Source organism: Mustela nivalis (assembly GCF_964662115.1).
Source record: "Mustela nivalis genome assembly, chromosome: 5".
Taxonomy (NCBI): domain Eukaryota; kingdom Metazoa; phylum Chordata; class Mammalia; order Carnivora; family Mustelidae; genus Mustela; species Mustela nivalis.
In genome coordinates this window covers 57648422-57669745 of record NC_139024.1, presented here as the reverse complement: position 1 = coordinate 57669745, position 21324 = coordinate 57648422, and the positions used below count along the sequence as shown (strand labels likewise).

The 21324-nt window shown below is 41.2% G+C and overlaps 1 protein-coding gene across 4 annotated transcripts in view; it reads left to right on the top strand.

The window, feature by feature from the left end:
• The window catches only part of UTRN (utrophin), a 507070-nt gene that overhangs the window by 35998 nt on the left and 449748 nt on the right, over positions 1-21324 (top strand). For 2 of the 4 annotated variants that reach the window (XM_082730777.1, XM_082730778.1), the window contains exon 1: positions 17485-19262. The exons of 1 other annotated variant lie outside the window; for it this stretch is intronic. In XM_082730777.1, coding sequence (XP_082586903.1) covers positions 19169-19262 — 94 coding nt within the window. In that variant the 5' untranslated portion in view covers positions 17485-19168. Of the gene's footprint in view, positions 1-17483; positions 19263-21324 lie in introns of those variants that run through there. One more of the 4 variants, XM_082730780.1, reaches the window with a different exon arrangement.

The following is a 21324-nucleotide window of genomic DNA, read 5'->3' as shown; positions in this document are numbered from 1 at the left end:
CTTTTATTGGGAAGATAGTATGGTCACAGATTGGAATTTGATGACCTACTTTGATACCATCATTGGCAGGTGACACCCAAGCACATGGAACTTGGGCATTTGACTGCCTCATTTTGAAATGTGAGGGGCTGCCAGGAGTCCGTTGTTTGAGGAAAACTGGATTATTAAAGCCTAACCCAACCAACAGGAAAAAGAAACTTAAGGGAAAGGGGAGGAAAATGATACGTAAAATAATAAATACCCTCAGAGAGGTGGGAAAATAATTACCTCTTTGAAACAAGAACAGAATGCTACAAAAATCAGATTCAGAGGATAAGAAAGGAGTCTTGGAAATTGTATGCTATCAGAAATGAAAAACTGGCTAGAGACTGGAAGAGGAGATGTAACAGAGGTAAATTCTTAATTACCATAACAAAAATTTTGTAAATACTGACTTAAAATCCGAAAATAGCACTGTAAGTGCACTATTTAGAAAAGCATAAATGTCAGAACAAATAGGTAATAGATGGAAGGGGTTAACCCCTGGCAAGGACTGAGGCAGGACTGCTGGATTTTGTTATAATCCTATTTGATTAAAAAAAAAAAAAGGCGTTTATTTATTGCTTTGATATTGCTACTTATTGCTCTGTTAAAAACTGAGGAACATGTAATGAGATACTTACTTTGGAGATCATTTTGTTTAAAAATTTTATTGACAGTATAGAAAATTCTGCACAATATTTACTTTTTGTGGCAGTCACATATGCCTCTGTGAGTAATATGGTCCTCTAAATCTTTTCAGTCGTTTTTCTCAGTACTGGTTTCTAGCTACAGTTAGGCATGGTTATTGTAAAGTTTTGTATACCTTCCTCATGCCTGGCTGGACAGACTTTGTGGTTTTAACAATCATTTATTGCGCATGTGAATTGTAAATGTCCCAATTATTTTGAGACAAGCCGCTCCTCACATTACAGCCGCATACTTTCTGTATTGCTAGTGATTATGGGAGTGTTTTCTGTTAGACATTTCACACATTGTGGTTGTAATGGAATACAAATGTAAGGAACGGGAACATTCGAGCACTAAGAGCAAACAGACCTTCAGGCTGAAATGGTCTCTTTCCCGCACTTCCTGACTTACAAACTTTTTTTTTTTTTTTTTGGTGATAAGTGGCTTTCTTCTTCTCTTATCTCTCATTTATAACCCTGCATGACTATTGTGGCAACCTGGACCTTCAGAAAATTTTAGAGCTGGATGATGTTTTAAGGGACCATCTTCTCCACTTCTGTTGCCTGGAAATTGAGGAAACTGAGTCCAGGAGGAAAGAGTTGACTTTCTCAAGATTAAAGAACAGTCCCAAACTCAGTATGCTCATGCTACTCTGGGCTTACATGGGCCCTGAAGAGAAATTTTTGCTCACTTTCCTTCAAATCTCATTTAGTTGTCGATGGTTTTCTCGTGGATGTGCATCTGAAAAGAAATGCTTTCACAGATTTCCAAGAAATGTTCTGGTGGGAATGGTTGGGGCTGTGAACTTCTAGAAAGATTTTAGGTTTCTGTTTACTGTGTGAAGTTGAGGGTTTTGTTAATACGCCGAAAGAGCTGTGACTCCTGCCTATGGATCAAAGCCTGCAGACCTTGGGCTCCAAGTTCTCAGTGTCAGCAAGAATAGGGACAGGATGAGAGAGGAAGAAGAGAGCAAGGTTGTGAGGACCTTTTCTGTCCTGTTGTTTTCCTTTTGGTTGGAAAGGGTGAGAATATTGAACTGAACTGGCCCCAAGCTGTCTTAATTGTGTGAGAGAAAATCTGCGGTCTTTAGTCCTTCAGAGCAGTTCTCATCATGGTGCTGGGGCCTGCTGGCTGCCATTGAGGTTCTGTAAAATTTTATTTTTGTACCTTCTCTGAGATTTTTTTTTCTGCTGACCATTGTCCTTCTAACTCCATCCAGGCCTGGCCCTTCCATTCTCACCAGAGCTCCTTTTTTTTTTTTTTTTAATTATTTTTTTCTTTTAAGATTTTATTTATTTGACAGACAGAGATTGCAAGCAGGCAGAGAGGCAGGCAGAGAGAGAGGAGGAAGCAGGCTTCCAGCTGAGCAGAGAGCCGGATGCGGGGCTCGATCCCAGGACCTGGGATCATGACCTGAGCTGAAGGCAGAGGCTTTAACCCACTGAGCCACTCAGGTGCCCCTAGAGCTCCTTTTTTTATTGGTGTTGTACATATTAATGGTTGGCTGATTAAAGCCACTCACAGTAAGGTGTCAATGATCACTCTGTTACTCCTCCTGCTGGGATATGTGCCTATATTCCCAGAGCTGCTGGAGAAATAAGAGGGGGCGAATCTTCCGTCGGTGGGAGTATGATATGTTTTGTAACCTTGTCTGCCTTGTATCCTCGTTTTACAAATCCTAGGAACTCATTGACTCCATGATCTGTCTTTCAAGGAAAAAAGTTAAGAGAAGTTTCATCATTATTAAGGGTATGCCAAAAAGTGCTCGATGTCATTAAAGACATGGAAAAAACCCCAAGTTTCCATCAATGGATGAATAGATTAAAAGATGTGCTACATACACACACACAGGAATATTATTTAGCTATAAAAAAGAAGGAAATCCTGCAAAAATTTCCAAGAATGTGGAGAACCTCAAGGGTGGAATAAGTCACAGGTACCAGATAAAGATCAAATACTGTGTGATCTCATGTAGATGTGGAATCTTAAAAAAACCCCAAACAAACAAACTCCTAGATACAGAGAAGCAGATTGGTGGTTGCCAGAGGCAGGGAGTGGGGTGTGGGGGGGGTGGGGTCTGAGGGGTTGGGAGGGGGAAAATGGGTGGAGGTGGTCAACAAGTACAAACTTCCAACTGTAAGATAAATAAGTCTGGAGGATTAATATATAGCATGGTGACTGTAGTTAGTAATACAGTATAAGAGAATAGGTCTTAGGAGTTCTCATCACAATAAAAAAATTCTAAATATGTGCATTTATGGATGCTAACCAGACTTCTTGTTGTGGTGATCACTTTGCAATACATACATATATTAGATCATAATGTTGTACACCTGAAGCTAATACAATGTTATATATCCTTTATATCTCAAAACAAGAAAGAGGGTATGTCAAGGATATCTAAGTTGAACTGTATAGTAACTATTAAACTTGTAAATGTCCTTTGAGTATTTCTTTTTTTATAGTTGATTTTATTGAAACTAATGAAATAAATATTTCTATTATAAAAATAATTTCTTTAATAATTCTGTTTATTTTGAATTGTCTTTCTTTCAGAAATGTTTTATTCCTTTTCCCCATGAGTAAAAATATGTTCAACCCATTGAAAAACAAATGTAAGCATTTTTTGGTACATCAAATGTTTATATCTCATGATAATGGTGTAGATTAGGGTTTTTATTCGTTATTCTCATCACCCCCCCTACTCTTTTTTTGACCCCCATTGGCCCCTTTAGCAGTGTGGTACACCACACAAATGTTTTTAAATGCGTAAAATAAAGTACATGACATTATAAAGGAAAACCAATTATTTTGAAAATCATTTACAAAATAGTTAAAAAGCCTGTAACAGAGTATTCTTTATGTTTATGAATACATTCAATATTGTGATCCAAGGTTGGTCCATAACTGTTGTGAGGGCATGAAGAGCCAAACAAATGATTTTTCAGCTGTAATGTGAAGTGAAAATGGCTATGAGTTTTGCTGTTAAGACAGCCAAAATTACTACCAATTGTGTGTTTTATGACTTAGGTTTGTAATAAAAGGAGATGCAAATTTTTGTTAGGGTTAGTGAGATAGTTAATTTTTCTTCCTGTCCAAGTTCATGGACCCCTTGCTTTGTAATAACCCCTGAAGAAGCCAATGGCTTAAGAAGAGCATTTATATCTGTACAGCAGTGTGCCATGAAGAGTATTTTTGCAGACAACAATTTGAAATGGAAATAACTCTTAAAAAATATTTATTTTAGAGAGAGAGAGAGAGTGAGCACAAGTGAGAGGGGTAGAGGGAGAGGGAGGAAGAATCTCGAGCAGATTTTGTGTGATTGTGGAGCTTGACGTGGGGTTTGATCTCACAATCCTGAGATCATGACCTGAGCTGAAACCAGGAGTCAGGAGCGTAACTGTGCCACCGAGGTGCCCCTGAAATGGAAATAACTCTTCGTTAAACCTTCCATATGCCAGGCACTTTTCTGGGCATGGTCAACAGAATTGACAAACACAACAGTTTTGGTGTCCATCTTCTGGGATATATTGACTAATAGAAGAAACATACCAAACCCCAGAATGTACAAATAGTTGGATGTTTACTTGCTAGGGGATAAAGGTCCTGAAGTGCTGTCGTGATGTATGGGGAAGGGGCCTGAAATGGATGCTAGTGGTAAGGGAAGCCATATTTATTTATTTTTTTTTTTTTAAAGATTTTTTCTTTATTTATCTGACAGAGATCACAAGTAGGCAGAGAGGCAGGCAGAGAGAGAGGAGGAAGCAGGCTATCTGCAGAGCAGAAAGCCCGATGTGGGGCTCGATCCCAGGACCCTGGGATCATGACCTGAGCCGAAGGCAGGGGCTTAACCCACTGAGCCACCCAGGTGCCCCCATATTTATTTTTTTAATTTTTTTTTAAAAGTTCTTTTTAAAGATTTTTTATTTGTCAGAGAGAGAGAGAGAGGGAGAGAGAGCGAACACAGGCAGAGGCAGAAGGAGAAGCAGACTCCCTGCCAAGCAAGGAGCCCGATGTGGGACTCGATCCCAGGATGCTGGGATCATGATCTGAGCTGAAGGCAGCTGAGGGAAGCCATATTTAAGTTGACACTTGAGTATCGACTGAGGGCAGAGATTGGCCCACAGAAAAAGTTGAATGAGGACAGGGACTGGGAATGAGTGAGCAGAGACTGTGCCTTGAGGCTGGCGAAATAGGCAGTTTGCACTTCATTGAGTAGTATTTTTAATCTTGGTGAAGAGCATAGTTTATCCTCGAGTTTTTGATGGCATACACATATTATTTAGTATATTAATGAGAGCTAGACACTTATGAACATTTTTTATTGTTTAAATCCTAAACATTTTTCCTCACCCAAATTCTCATTTGGCACAAATTCAAGGAAAACCTAAGGAGAGTTGAAGTTGAGAAAGTGCTTGGCTCCTCCGCCTCCTGAGCAATTTGAACAGAGATGTTTGCAGAAATGCATGCCTTACCTGGCTGTTCCTAGGCAGATAAGTGCTGTTACACCTGCAGATTTTAAGGCCACAGGCTCCACAGCCTGGCAGAGGCTCCGATGGAGTAGACCAGGATTGGGCTGTGCACAGAGGCAGGAATGTAACCATTCTGGTCTGGGCAGTTGGGGAGGGACTTCTCTCTCCATGATTCCCATACTGTTTGTCTCTGCTTTTCAATTTGACTCCATCAAAGCACACTTTCCAGTGGACGGGTATGTACATCTTTGTGACTCCAGACAACATGCATGGTTGGTTTATGAATCTTAAGCACCTTTGAAGGACATGCTGAGTCAACGAGAAATGGAAGTGACGTCTGATTCTACACATGGAGACCACGACGAAGGGTCACAGGCAGGTAATGAACCCTCGCTTAGAATATTATGGTTGCTTAGATTTTTGCCCAGTGGTTGTAGACAGGAAACCCAGGCATGACTCAGTGAGCCAAGAATTAGTGTGAAAATTCCTGAGCAACACATTCTAAATGAGGTTGTCCTCTGGGTGATCTTGGAATTAAATTTTTTTTTTCCTCTGAATATTATGAAAGGAGTTATTTACATGTAAAGAATCTTACAACATCCATCATGAACAGCATTTTGGAAATATGATGTGTTCTGTTTAAAACATTGTAGATCTTCGTGGATGGGCCACTTCTGGCCTCACAGCTTCATGCGGGGCCTGGCAGTGGAAGCATGTTTATGACTATCAATGTCTGGGTGCCAGCCTCTAATGATATTCTGAAAATTATTCGTCACTTTCCTGTGATGCAAGATTTGCCCAAAAGTGGTTGTTGTCTGACAGTCATCGGGGGTTAGAAGTCACCCTGCCCCCAGCACCGTAAATGGGTTAGGGAACTGTATGCACGGTGCTACTCCAGATTTCCAACACTGGGTAATGAATTAGTGTTGGTGGTGTGGCTGCAGTCATTTAATTTGTCCGTTCCTCTTTTGGTTGGTTCATTCACTCAATTTCCTATCTGCTGGTGCCAAGTTCCATATAGACTGGTAGGAAACAAAGACAAATAAGGCAAGACCCTTGCTTATGGGTCCTTGAACACAGTGATTCAGCGCAGTGTGTGATAAGAGGTATAATAATGTCCCACATGGGATGCTGTGGGACCACAGGTGAGGGGGAGTTAACTTCTGGTGTCTTTGCTCTTTCTCGGAGGGTCATTTTTTCAGGAGAGAGTGTGGAAGAGAAAGATTCTTGGCCAAGAGAAAGTGTGTGTAATGGCAAAGGCATGTTGGGTGATCATGTGGTGAGATGCCATTTCCATATTTATAGTGTTTCTCTTTTCTCACTGCCCATGGTGCTGTCCATGGCCATCTTATGGCTCTGAGTACAGCCTCTTTACAGGCTCTTTTCTCTGCCTGGAGTACCCATCCTCCAGCTCTTGGCTAGCCCCTTCTCCTCTTTCTGGGATCGGGTCCTGGATTAAATTGCCTCTCTTCCTACACACCTGTCCTGACTGCCTGTCTGAAGCAGACCTCAGGCTGTCATCTCCTACCACTGTCCTGTTGCTTGTTTCAGCCCACTAGTCACAATGCCAGTTGCTTCGGTGACTTTGTTGTTGATCGGTGCCCCCGACTGTGATCTCCGCTAGGGCAGGGACCAAGATTTTCTTGTTCACCACCGCGTCTGTAATTCTGTAATGCCTTGCACAGTGCCTGGCCTGTGGGGATGGTAGATCCTTGCAAATGAATGAGTGCATGCATGGACAGATGTCACTTAAAAAACAAAGCACTCTTCATATTCTTGCTATTCCAGTTTATTCCTTGAATTTGAAGTAATTCTTAATTAGGCATCTTAGTTAAGAGTTTTATTCAGGACCTTTAAGAGATAAGAGAAGGTAGAGTTATTTTGCATCTTGGAAGGAATGACTTGAAAAAAATTAGCATTCTTTAAATTGAATATATATGGATAAGAGGCATTCTATTTGTATTACTTAGGTTATAAATTAAAGGGATTTTCATTAATTTAAAAAAATTGAATGACAAATGCATTGAAAGGACTTACTCTTTTTTCTTTTTAAGATTTTATTTATTTCTTTGAGAGAGAGAGCACACATACGAGCACTGTGGAAGGGTAGAGAAGGAGAGAGAGAGAGAGAATCCCAAGCAGACTCTATACTGAGCACAGAGTGGGACTAGATCCCAGGACCCTGAGATCCTGACCTGAGTAGAAGGCAGATACTTAACCTACTGAGCCACCTAGCTGCCCCGAAATGGACTTATTCTTTATGGTAATTTTATACAATGGTTTATTACACTCTATGTTTATTTGTACTTCTTAGTTCTCAGACATTTGATAATTTTGATGATTTAAGTTATCTGTGCCCTGAAATTTTATTTTTATAATTAATATCATTATTTAAGCCCTTTATCTTATATAAATCAGTGATGTTCTCACACTGATAGTCTTCTTTTTATTCAATATGGTATCAGTGCGGCAGACATTCTCCATCCATGGGTTCAGTCTTATGTCATTTCCCTCTGCTCCTTCTCTCAGGTTTTATCATCCGTAAAGTGGCTTCATCTCTGCTAGGTCTCATCTGTACTCCTGTTTATCTCATACACGTCACATTTAGCACCCCCACCCGTTCCATAACGTAGTACCTACCTATGGGTTATTTTTGTTTTATTGGATAAGATAAGATTACACAAAAAAATTTATTTTGTATATTTTATAGTAATGGCAGGTGGAAGATGCTGTGTGACGTGACACGTTGAAAGAAAGGAAAATCCAAAGGCTCCAGTGATTATGACTGTGTTCCCCGTTCGGCCTCCTTGGAATGAGAAACCCTTGTGCATAGTCTGTTAATGCCAGCGGGTGGCTGACAGACATACTGGCTTCAGCCAGGGGATGGATGGTTAGCAAATTCTGATCTGTTCTTTAGGGAGATTTGGCTCCTAAATCTGACCTTCCGTTCTCTTTTTGAGGAAATGGGAAAAAAAAAACGCATTTGTATACTGTTCTGAAGGTACGATTTTGGTTATCTTTATTTGTGAAGACAACTTTTGGTTTACCTGCTTGTTTGTTTCAGTCATTCATTTGCTAAGTGTATATTGCCTACCTGTTATATCCCAGGTGCTCTGCTGGTCCCTGGGCTTTGTGAAAAAATGTTTTGGTGTGATCAATGTTGAAATTAGTTTGGCGTGAACTGTTCGAGGGAGAGGACACTGTGAAAGAAGTCATGTGTCAGCAGAGACATACTTTGTGGTCTGGTAATTTTTTTTTACAAAATTGCTACTGGCGAGAAAATGATGATGATTTGCACTTCTGACATCATTGCTAATGTTGGGTTTCTGGGCTTGGGCTCTTTGTGCTGCAGAGGCAAGAGGCGTTTTGAGAGGCTTAATTTCACCGGAACGCTGCACCTGTTGTTGGCTATTCTTGTGTATGAAATCCAGAACCTAGAGTCACTTGCTTTCATTTCCTTTTCCTCCCCCCTCTTTCCGGTGTGGAGGGGGTCAGGGTAGTCGCACATGTGCAGAGTCACCGCCTTCTTCCTTCAGGGTATGACTGTAATGCCCTCGAGAGCAAAAGTGTCAGGTCCTTCTGTTGCTGAAAGACTCCTACAGGAGCAAGCAACAAGATTCAGAGGCCAGTGTTTGTGCCAGAGTTTGGGATGGGGTGGGGCAGGACCAGCTTTCAGCAGCTGTTGCTGCTACCTGATACTTGGAACTTTCCTGCAATTGAGGAATAGCATTTCCTCTTGGTTTCATATGATTTTTGGCTATGGCTCTGAGGAAGAGAGGAAGTGCTGTATAGTATCATTTACTTTCAGGGAACGGACTTGGAAATCTCTGGGCTCCACGTTCGTTAAGGCCCTGCCCCCAGGGAGCTGCTTTCGAAGGCTCATGACTGCCGGAAGGGAAAGCTGTGGGGCTGGGAGCTGGTTCTGGAGTTGAGAACGTCCAGAGCGAATTTGTGTTTCATCTGGTGTCATGAAACTCCATTACTTCATCTCTCAAATGAGAGATGTACCAAACATTGGTACAGCTTAACTTGTAGGAAGTTTGCAGGCATCACTGAAAATAAACATGAAGAAGCCTTGAGTTCAGAGGTCCCGGAAGCTGGTGAGTTTTTACCAAGCAGTTACATTCTCATGTTCTAGTGCTCTCCTGAGTTGGCAACCTCCAGGGAGATGTTTTAGTCCAACATGCTCAATTTAAAACTAAGTTGACTGTATTTTCTTTGTTTATACTTTTGTTGATAGACAGATTTACTCATGGACCTTCTCCAAGGGGAACCATTTTCTGGAAAGTTGAGCTTCATGTGGACCGGTGCACAGATGACCCCGAGCTCCAGAGTTGGGCTTGGCCACTTCTCCACCAGAGCCTGCCTTGGGATAAGATGGCCCGACTTTTGGTTTTGCCTTAGTTCTGGATCACTGCTTTCTCTTTTGTACCTTCTGGAATTGTTTCCAAGTTCCACCCTCCCATCTTCCTCCCTGTTCTTTGTGACTTCTTAGAACGCTTTAACAATAGGCTGCTTATGTGTTTCTTGCCTTCTGTCGCGATCACTCCCACCTTGTTTGCTCAGCCTCTGCCCTCTCCTTTCCCTTTTTACAGGCTCCAGCCTGTCTCGGTGTCTGTCTCGGCCCGATCCCCGCGGTGATAGCAAGTGCCACAGCCTCCCTTCTGTGGCACTTGGCTTGCGTCACTCTGCCTGGATTGGGAACTGGTTCTCAGTGCACTATGTGGAGCAGAGCAGGTGCTCAGTGAACCTGGCTTCAGGTCCTGGGACCTTGTTGCTAAGTGCTGAGGCTCATAAATTCTTGAGTGATAACTAGTACTGGCTTTTTCTGTTCCTCACCTGGTTACCTCTTGGAAACTTGATCATCTCAGAAATCCTGGAGCTGATTGAAAATACGCCTGGTCAGTGCCTTGGCCTGGGTTCTGCCTCATGATTACCTGGATCCTTCCTTCAGAGCCTTCCCATGCTCAGCCCTGAGTTGTCACAAGTAGGTGATGACACCTCATTCCCAAGTTGGGAGTTTGGGTGGGTGTGCCCATAATTAGATGGGACTATCTTTGTGTGGTATCAGCTGCAGGCGGAAAATACAGATGACTCACACACGTTAATACCCATATCTCCTGAGTGGCCAGCATCCTCAGGTTTGCATAAGAGCCTAAGAGCTCCAGACAGCAGATGCTGGATTGAGATTGTCACTGCAAGTGACAGAGGGGCAAAGTGTTTTAAGGCCCGCGTCTGGATCTGTACGCTGGTGTGCCCTATGGTTGTGACTTAGGTCACTTTTCCCACTGAATGTTTTTATTGCTAACAATAAAGAGTAATCCCCTGCATCTCTTCTTCATACGTTCTCATGAAGCATGATGGTTCTAGAACCTTCTGAAACTGGGGAAGTCAGCCTCACCATGCCAGCAGATGCACTTCAAGCAAAATCATTTGCTGACCTTTGTCCTGTGGACCAGCAGGTTGCCTCTACTTTTAAAAATGATTCCACCTTTGTATTTCTGGAAGTGTCCTTGTCTGGCCACAGCTCTCTTCTCCCCTGTGGAGCCCCTTTTTGCAGTTTTGGGGTCTGCCCCAGTGCTGCAAGTTTTCATTTTGCCCCCCGCATAGACCGTGTGATCTCCCTTCTCTATCAGGTGGGCCCGTCCCACATGCTGTGCCGTTTGGATGTGAGAGCCAGCCTGGGCTCCTCTTGCTGTCCTGCTCTGCTAACTTCTACTCTGATAGTGTCTTCCACATCAGCTCCTTTCTCTTTCAGGAAGTGTTCATTTATTAAGTCCTTGCAGTGTGCCAGTCACTGTGCTAATGGATGGCAGCATTTCTTTTTCACCTGATTTATAAAAATAGAACATGCAAACATTCAGAAAAATCACTTCCATTTTCTTCCTTTTAAAATAACATTTAAAAATTCCACTTTCCTTTTAAAATGTTTGTGTTGTTTTATTCATCTCTTTTGATGTCTCCTTAAATAACTGTTCCTGCTCCTTGCAGAACCCTGGCAATGACCTTCCTTTCTTCTGCTAGAGTGGGATGCTTTCTTCTAGAGTGGCCATCCCAGGGACCTCTGCCTTCAGCAGCCAGTCCTGCAGGGCTCCTTATGCTGACCTGGCAGACTGGATCCTGGCTGCTACAAAGCCTTGGCATCACTCAGCAGCCATGTAGCGTTAGCCTCTTCTAACACAGATGACCCTCAGCTCCTGGACTTCACCTCTGTTGATTCCTGGCCGTGGCCATTTCTGTTTGGAAGTAGCATAATTGTTGAGAAACCCTGCTACACGTGTGTGCACACATACACACACACACGCAGGAGGCCTGCCCTGGGAGGGAACCCCAGTTTCCTATTCAGACCTCTCCTCACCTATCTGGGTGGAGTGAGTGGACATGTGCACCTACCACTTCTCTCTACCCATCTCCTTAAGGGATTTGGTGGTACTCCTTCCTTACCTCTGAATCTCATTACTTCTGTACAGTTTTCCTGAGATAACTGTAAGAACGTTTACAATTTAATCCTCAAATACAACTTCTAGGAATTTTTCTCTTAATTCATCATTCTAGGTAGGTATTTTTGACTACTTGCATTCTAGTAGTAAAACTATACTTTAAAAAAATAGGATATCTTTCCTCCTTCACTGGCCTGTTCTATAAGTTTGCATCTGAGGTCAGCCTCTGCGTGCTTGGGGATAAATTCTAAGCGCTTCAGTGGTGGGCATTTTGGCTTAATTCTCTTTAATGTAATTTTGTTGATTATAATGGCATTCCATTCCATTAATATACTAATATGGAAACAAAGGCATGATTTCAGATTTTATTTATATCTTTGTGCTTTGGAAAAGCAGTCTCATGAGAAATCACTCAGCCCATGAAATACCATCCTTGATGTTACTTTTTTGGTTTTGCTTGTTTTTAGAAAAGTTTTCCTGGCTTTTCCTCTTTGTAATTGTTTTAACTGTACCAGCAGTAGCGTTGTGAGTATTTTTAGATGTTATTAAAGTCATGTGAAAAATCCTTGTCATGTCAGCATGTGGATTTTGTTAATCTTTAATGTGAGCAAGAAATAAGGTAGAGGGGCACCTGGGTGGCTCAGTGGGTTAAGCCTCTGCCTTAGGCTCAGGTCATGATCTCAGGGTCCTAGGATAGACCCCGCATTGGGCTCTCTGCTCAGCAGGGATCCTGCTCCCCACCACTCTCTCCCTGCCTCTCTGCCTATATGTGATCTCTGTCTGTCAAAATAAATAAATAAAATCTAAAAAAAAAAAAAAAAAAAAAAGAAAGAAAGAAGGTAGAATTTCCTAGCTAGAAAAAGAAACGAGTTAAAATACCCTGTAACACTTTTTTTTTTTAATTAGAGAAGTTGTATTCTAAACAATAATTACTCTGATGAAAATATGAAAGGGTTCGAATTCGACTGTGAGAATCTTGAGGGGCAGAGACTATACCATTTCTGTAATGCTGTGTAGATGGTATGGACAAATAGGGGAGTTAGTTCAGATGGTGGAGAACTGTGTAGACTTCATGAAGATGATGAAATAGCCACCCCTCCCCCTTTTTGGCATGGGAAATGTTTAAGGATTATGAGTCATTGGGAGTTGTAGATATTTTAGAAAGATCACTCTGGGGAATCTGGAAAGGTAGATTGGTGTGGGGTGAGCCTGGAGGCAGAGGGGACACTGCAGGCGGCTTTGTTGGGAGATGGAGTGAAAGAGGATGTGGTTGAGGTGGGTGGGAGATGAAAAAGGTCATGGATTTCATAGGCAGTTCCACCATCCCTCATGTGTGGTGAGAGTAGTTTTAAAGAACTCTGAACACCAAAAGGTATTTTCTTTGTACTTCATTTAACAGTAAACTCGAGCTTGACCTAAATTCATTTGTTGGTGAAATCTGACTTGAATTGCTAGGGTGCTTTTAAAAAAAGCTCTCCTTATCTCACCATTCATGACACACACACATTTCTTGCAGAACGATGAATACGTTTGCTTGGGGGGGAAATTGCTCTGAATCTTGCTATTTTGTTTTGTTTTAACGTAACATATTCCCTCTTGTGCTCTATTAACTTGGCTCAAGTGGGAAAAGTTCTAGTTCAGTGAAACAACTGGTTTAAGGGTTTTGAAAACCCTTCACAAAGGGGTTGTGAAGCTCTGTGTGACCTTATGTTTACACGGTAAGGTTGATAAGACTGCAGAGTAAATATGAAGAGACTTGTGGAAGAAATGAACATTCCCAGCTGGGAAGACTCCTCGGTTAACGATGACACCTCCTCATTAGCTTGAGAAGATATGATCTCTCTTGAAGAGATCAGAAATGTTCATGGGATGCTGCATGATTTATTGAAAAGGACACAGCCTAGATGTTTGAAATGCTGCTTGTGTGCAGGATCTTGGACTGAATCACGAATCCCTAGGAAAAGAGGACAGTGGAGAAATTTGGACATGACCTGTGGGGTAGTTCGTAGTGTTGCATAAGGGCTAACTGTCTGGTTTGACAGTCATCTTCTGGTTATGTAATATGGTAATATCTGGGGAGGCTAGGTGAGGGGAATATGAGAACTCTTGGTACTATTTTTACACATTTTTTGGTAAATCTGAAATTGTTTCAGGTTCTACAATAGAGAAAAACAGTTGCTCGTCATACCAGGACATGACGTCATCATCCCTGCTGCTTTTATGTGGAGAATATCTATTAGTTGGAGCATGGTTTTCTTGGAGATTCGACATCTGTAATAGAAAGTCCAGTAAAATTTCAAAGTCAGATCTTCTCCCTCTCTAATTTTTTTTTTAAAGATTTTATTTATTTGACAGAGAGAGATCACAAGTAGGCAGAGAGGCAGGCAGAGAGAGAGAGGAGGAAGCAGGCTCCCCGCAAAGCAGAGAGCCCGATGTGGGAACTCGATCCCAGGATCATGACCTTTGCCAAAGGCAGAGGCTTAACCAACACGGAGCCACCCAGGCGCCCCCTCTCTAATTATTTTTAAAGCTGAACTTGTTTTTATCATAAGAAGATTAATTTAGCATTTTGTGATCTGAGAAAAATGTTTGATTCTAGCCCAAGTGCACGTGGAAGAATTACTCATTGAAGCCAGTAGTGTCTAGAGAATTCTCAGGAAGTGCTCTAATGTCAGTGTTCACTTGTACTTGGCCTTCCTGGTGTTGGACAGTGTGTTTGTCACTAGATTTTGTCTGCTGCTTTGCAGGGTTGGATGTAGGTTCATTAGTTAGGACTGACCATTACAATGAGATGTTCAAAGCCAAGATGGTTTGTAGATAACAGAAAGGTTGAAGAAAATGTGTGCCTTCCACAGCAAGGTCAGCTCACCAGTGCCTGACCTTGTGGAAGCTGCTGGGCGTGTGCCTTCCCCATAGAGAGAGTTTAGTCTCCCAGTGGCTGTCTTGCTTCTATACCACCTCCTGGAATTTCAGCTGATTCGTTCTGTGATTCTCCAGTCCAATCCTTTCTTTCCTTTTCGATGAGACAGTAGACCTAGGCTGGCAGCCAGTTGCTGTTGAACTATAATGAAGCTAGTGGTATGTACCAAATTTGATTATTGCTGTCAACACTAGATTGAATAAGAAAGTGCATACCCTCAACAGATACTTGCAACATAAATGGTCTATTGATTTCCTAAGAACTAGAAATGAGGTCAACGTGTAATCTAGCAGAAAGGGTCTGTGGATAGAGTGGGTTCTCATATTACAAAACAATTTTAAAAAGTGCCCCCTGTTAGATCTTTTTAGAGGAACTTTCAGATGCCTTTGATAAGCTGATCGTTGCTTCTGATTTTGTTCACCATCAAGTTTTTATAGCAACTCTGATAGAGGCTTTGTGCTTGTGTTTGATCAATGGTTTGCTTTTCTTGTATGGAACCTACTTTAGAAGTTGTACTAGATGACACAGGCCATATTTGCTCCTGAGCTACGATGACATTTCCACTTAGCTTAATATGAATGTTTTAGATATTTCCCACAATGGAAAGTTCTATTTGACATAGGAAAGTTCAGCGGCTAGTTTCATAGTTAGCTGTAGGCCAAGAAATAACTAAAACAATGGATTACATAGAGCTGCCTTGGGAAATGGAAAATTTCTTAGGAGAGGGATGAATCATGTTATTAATATATGTTGTAAGGCTTGAGGTCTTATATTGGAAAATAAAGAAAAAAGTTATTTTTTAAAGCTTATGGCATTTTTGTATTTTCTTTGTCATATTTTATATAGGTTTTATTTTGTTCATTTTTCTTTTTTTAGGGATCAAGAGAATGAAAATCCTAAAATAGGTTGTTTTAGGAAAGAGATAGTTAACATCATTGTACATGAATTTGTTCAAATGGAACATGAAGTCTGAAAAAAACTGTAATTCCTCTGAATAAGATTAGATAATCTCTTTGCTTTAGAAAAAACCCGATGACCTCTTTAAGTTAGAGTTTTTGAATTTAAAATTAGGTAATTCTTTGAATTAGATCGGATAATTCCTTTGAATTAGAATAATTACTGTCCTCCCCATATCACATTTCCTTTTTACTTGAAGTATGGATGATACACACTGTTACATTAGTTTCAGGTCTACAGCATAATGTGATTAGATAATTGTGTATGTTATCCATGCTTGCTATTGGTAAGTATAGTTACCATCAGTCGTCCTACAAAGTTATGACACTGTTATTGATTGTATTCCCTATCCTGTACTTTTCATTTCTGTGACTTATTGATTTTATAACTGAAAGTTTGTACTTCTTAATTCCCTTGGCCTAATTTTCCTACCACCCCACCTGCTCCCCTCTGGCAATCACAGGTTTGTTCTCTGTATTTATGAGTCTGTTTCTATTTGTTTGTTTGGTTTCTTAGCTCCACGTATAAATGAAATCATACGGAATTTATCTGTCTCTGTCTGATGTATTTCACTCAGCATAATACCTTCCAGGTCCCTCTGTGTGGCTGTGGATGGCAAGATCTCATTCTTTCTTAGGACTGAGTAGTATAGATATGATATATCCATATATGCCACAGCTTCTTTATCCATTTCTTTATCGAGGGATCCTTAGATTGCTTCCATATTTGGCTATTTTAAATAATACTGTGATAAGCTTAGGGGTGCATATATCTTTCTGACCAAAATCCCATTTTTAAGAGGTAAGGGGAAAATATTGCTAGTATCTAGATCCTGACCTGTTCTTCTTGGCTCCCTTCAAAATTTGTGAGATTCTCAGTTGTGAGCCATACCTGGTCTAGAATGTTTTCTTATACATAATTATGGCTATTCAGAGGCTGCTTTAGTTGATTCTGTTTGCTTATTATTATTATTTTTTAGATTTTGCTTATTTTACTTTAGAGAGAGAGATAGTGTGTGTGTGTGTGTGTGTGTGTGTGTGTGAGTGAGCTGGGGGGGGGGTAGGGGCAGAGGAAGAGGGAGAGAGAAACTCTCCAGCAGACTCTCTGCTGATCAAGACCTGGGGCCAAAACCAAGAGTAGGACACTTATCTGACTGAGCCACCCAAACACCCCTGAGTCTATTTGTACTTAAGAGGAAGACACAGATGGAAAGACAAAAGGAAAGAATGATTTGCCAATTATTGAAATATCATATTTACCTTGAGAATTTCATCGTAAATGTTTTCTTGAGCAGCCCTTTGGTAGAGAAAGAAGGGCCAGCTGCTCTAGCAACTTCTTACTGGAGATGTGATTCAAAAGGAAGCATTTATTTAGCTGGCATGAACCCGTACAGCTGTGCCAGTTAAAAATGTTGACACTTTTTCATACTGGTTGGAAAATAGCCACTGTTCAAGCCAGACACCATAAGGTCTCGTTTCCACACTGTAGCCAGTATCCATTTTAAGTCGTCCCCATGCTTTACTGGTAGTTCTGTATTTTGAGTTTTGAGTCCTGCCTACAAGAATGGAGATGTTTTTGGACTGCTGATAAAATTACGCTTTGGTAACCACCAGGGAAGTGCATATCAAACCACAGTGAGATGTCCGTTCATATGGACTAGGATGGCTGTAATTAAAAAGGCAGATAATAATAAGTGTTGATGACTACGTGGGTAACCGGGAACCTTCATACACAGCTGGTGGGAATGTAGGGTGGTGTAGCTACTTTGGAAAACTGTGGTTTTCCTAACCAACAGAACCTCTGCTGGTTCTTCCAAAATCTTAACCACGGAGTTACTTCATGACCTAGCAGTCATAGAGAGAATTGAAAACACATCAACATAAAAATGTGTTCGTGAATGCTCATAGCAGCATTATTCATATTAGCCAAAGGTTAAATACAACCCAAATGTCCATCATCTAATGAATGAATAAATAAAATGTGGGGTATTGATACAATGGAATATCATCCAACCATCAAGAGACATGATGTAATGATACATGCTACAATGTAGATGAATTTTGAAAACATACTAAATTGAAGAAGCCTGTCACAAAAGTCCACATATGCTATGAATTTATTTATATGAAATGTTCAGGGAAGGAAAGCCTATAGTGACCTATAAGTAGATTTTCATGGTTGACTAGGGCTGGCCAGTGGGGGAGAAAACAGAGAGAGACTGCTTTTTGGGGTGGTGAAAGTGTCCTGAAATGCATTGTGGTGATGGATACATTTAACTCTGGGACTATAGTAATAATCCTGGAATTTGGTCCTTTAAATCGGTTAATTACATACCGTGTGAATTATATGTCAATAAAGCTCTTACCAAAAAGAATTGGCACTTGGGTGGCTCAGTCGGTTAAGCGTCTTCCTCTGGCTCAGGTCATGATCCCAGGATCCTGGCACGGAGGCCTGCGTCGGGCTCCCTGCTCTGTGTGGAATTTGCTTCTCCCTCTGCCCCGCCCCCATCCCCAGTGCAGTCTCTCTCTCTCTCTCTCTCAAATAAAATCTGTGTTTAAAAAAAAAAAAGAAAAGAAAAGAACTGGGCTTTGACCATATGGCATGGTCTGTGGCACTGTGCCTTTGGCGGCTTTCTCCTCAAAACAATCCGAGGAAACAGGTGGGGCCGCTACTCCCATTTTACAGATTTGGAGATTGTATTAGAAAGTATTTTGCCGGAGTCCTACAGCTTCTAATCTAGGAAACACACAGAGATAAGGAGGAGGAGAGTGGGGCAAGTCCTGGCAAGTTCTCTTGATCATACCTTAGCCAGTAGTGGGGACAGAGATGGCTTTTACCTTAAGCCCCTGTGTACTCTGGCAAAGGTACATATTCCACAGAATAGGAAAATCTTTGCTTCTAAGTGAAAAGTTTCTATTTCAAAGCAGGAGGGAGAGAAAGAAGAGAGAAAGAAGAGGGCGAGGCACTATGGGTCATGATTTTTCTCACTTGTTGTGTGTGGATAACCTGTGCAGAGCAAGAGAACCCAGCACATACACAGAATCAGATAGACTGGAAAATATGAGTCAAAAGTTTTACTTCTTATTTTATACTCTATATAGCGAAGCTTATTTTTCCCCCCACAATAGTAGTGTGTAAGGGATTAAGCAGAAATGCTTTTGAATTTCATTTTTCCAAGGTATATATGCATATTAAAGGAAAATAACAAGTCCAATTTATTCTTTGAAGTATAGTTAATATGTAACCAAACTCTTCAGCCCCATTGGGCACCCAGGGCAAATGCCTCTATTTATATATCCACAGTAGGTAAGGAGGTGGGTGGAGGTGTCCCTTACCAGCCAACACTGTCAAAACAGGAAGCAAAGTTATAATCTCCTTGTAGTAGATTAGAAAATTCAAAGGCCCTGAGTTGTGACAATTAAAAAGAAAGAAAGAAAAAAACACAAGACAACAACAACAACCGTAATAAAAAAAAAACGACCTAAGGACTGCTAAGTGTAACTTCCTGTCTGGTGTGCAGAAGAGGCTGGGTTCGGTTTAGTCAGATCCTCTCATGGGAAAAATAAAAGCCACCCCAAAACAGGACATCCCAGTGTGCAGTTCGCAGGCTGCTTTTGTTGTCCACTTCCCCTGCATCGTTTTTTCCCTCGTCACTCAAGTACTTGCAGGTGATGAGCAGCCCGGCAGCCTCCCCGTTTCGTTGGAAAAAGTGCAGACTTGACTTTCCAGGGCCAGGAGCTCTCCAGGCCTGCAAGCAGTTACTAGGTAAGTCTGTCAGCCGGCATGATTCCCAGCCCGGGAGGTTTAGAAAAGGGGACGACAGCAAAGACAGGGATCTCCTAGTCACTTACTGAACAGCGGGATTTGTTAAGTAGCAGAGCTTCGAAGGCAGGGCCTGCCTGGTGAGGGGAACAGACCAGTTTGCACTTCCCGGCACCACATTTGTCTAGACTGGTCTGCTTCATCCTTCTCTTCGAATGTGATTGTTTACCCCTTACTGGCTTCTTTAGAAGAAGCACTCAGGGGTCTATAAATCCGCTGTGACAAATGTGCATCAGTTTACCTCCCTGTATTTTCAAAGTTGGTTATTACGTGGTTTGCCTATTTATTGTGTAAACTTTCCTCTGTGCCGTTGGGTGGTGACAGAGCTCATCCCTGCTGTACCTGCCTGTTTTATTGTACCGACTAAAAAGATATTTTCCCTTTTAAAATATGTGGTGTAGAGCTGATCGAAGGGCGAAGAGGACATTTGTACTTTGAGAGGGGACTGTAAGTGACGGGGTTTTTGTTTTAGTACTGTGCTGTCCAGGAGAAACAGAGATGCAAAACTTCATGCTGGACGTCGTCATGGACATTTCTCATTGGGGTTCACCTCTAGGGTGACCTAGCTTTCCTGATCGGGTCAGAGGTCCATATCTTGTATAATGCATATATTCATGTACCAGTCTTATAATCTCTCTGAGAAAAAGGAACAAAACTCAAGTGATGGGTATGTTTGACCTCACATTCATGCTTGAATGTTGTCACTGTGGGAAAACTTTCAGGCTGGTTAGAATTTTTGCAATATGTGTTTCTTCCCTTTGGAATCACTCTTTACCTCTTGTTGTTTTCCTTCCTAACTCCGTGGGAATGAGGTGGTCAGTGCTGGTAGGCATGTTTAAACTAAATAGTTGGAGCAGTCCCTATTTTCTTAGTCAGTTTGGTTTCTTGGCCAAGTGTAAGAGGAGATCAGCGGGCTATTACTCATTTCTTTGGCTGTTACTTTTCTCTCTTACTTAAAGAATAACATGCTCTCAACTGAAAATTAAAATACTGTTCAGGGACCAGAATTAAAACCCCTTGCAAAGGAAAGGTCTGGCATCATGGCCTTTCCAAGATATCTCTGGACTCTGAGTTAATCTTCTTCCTCTGGCATTAATAGTCCCCACAGTCGGCTTGTCTTGCTGCAAAGGAAGGGCTCCAAGTAACTATGGGGGTGAAATCAAACGACAGGAGAAAAATACAAACAAATCTTAAAATAGTAAGCACACTTTAAACGGAGTAGACTGTAGCTTAAATATGAATTCTGGTCCACTTAGCTAGCATTCTCTCCTGCCCTCTGACCATTCCAGTTGCTTTAGGAAAAGTGAAACCATTAGAAACAAACATTTTGAAGGCATGTTCTTTTAATAAACAATAGCAAACCCATGTGTACTTGATTTCTAGTTCCACAAAGGCCTAGGCTCTCTTCTCACTGGTTTTTGGTGAACTGAATATTTTTGTATTTGCTGCATAGATCTCTAGTGTTCTTGTTAGAAATAAAAACACAAAAAATACATTTTTAATGGATGATCTATTTCATTGTACCACATGGCCTTTTTTGATTTTCAGAGCAGCTTTTATAACATTAAAATTTGGGATGAATTTTTTTTGGGGGGGTGAATTCTGTATTTACAAACTTGAAATGAGGTAGAAAGAATAAAACTGTAAGTGTTTTATGTTAAACTTTTGACTCTAAAGAATTGATATGCAAAAGATGTTGCAGAATTTAAAGGGAATAATAAAAAAGAAGGTATACAGTAGAGGGAATTTTAGGTACATATTTGCTCAAAATTAGCTATTCAGTATTATTTTTGAAATTGCTGATCCTTTGGTCTATGGTCTGGTCTGGAATGGAAAACCCAGTGTACTTGCCTCCCAGCCATCTGCTGAGATACAACAGGGAAAAATAGGGTAAGTTGAAATCTGAATTTCTATAGCTGTCTATCCATCTATGTATCTATCATCTGTCTGTCTTTGATATTGAATATTTTTATTTTACAATATTAACCCAAAGCTTTTGTGACAT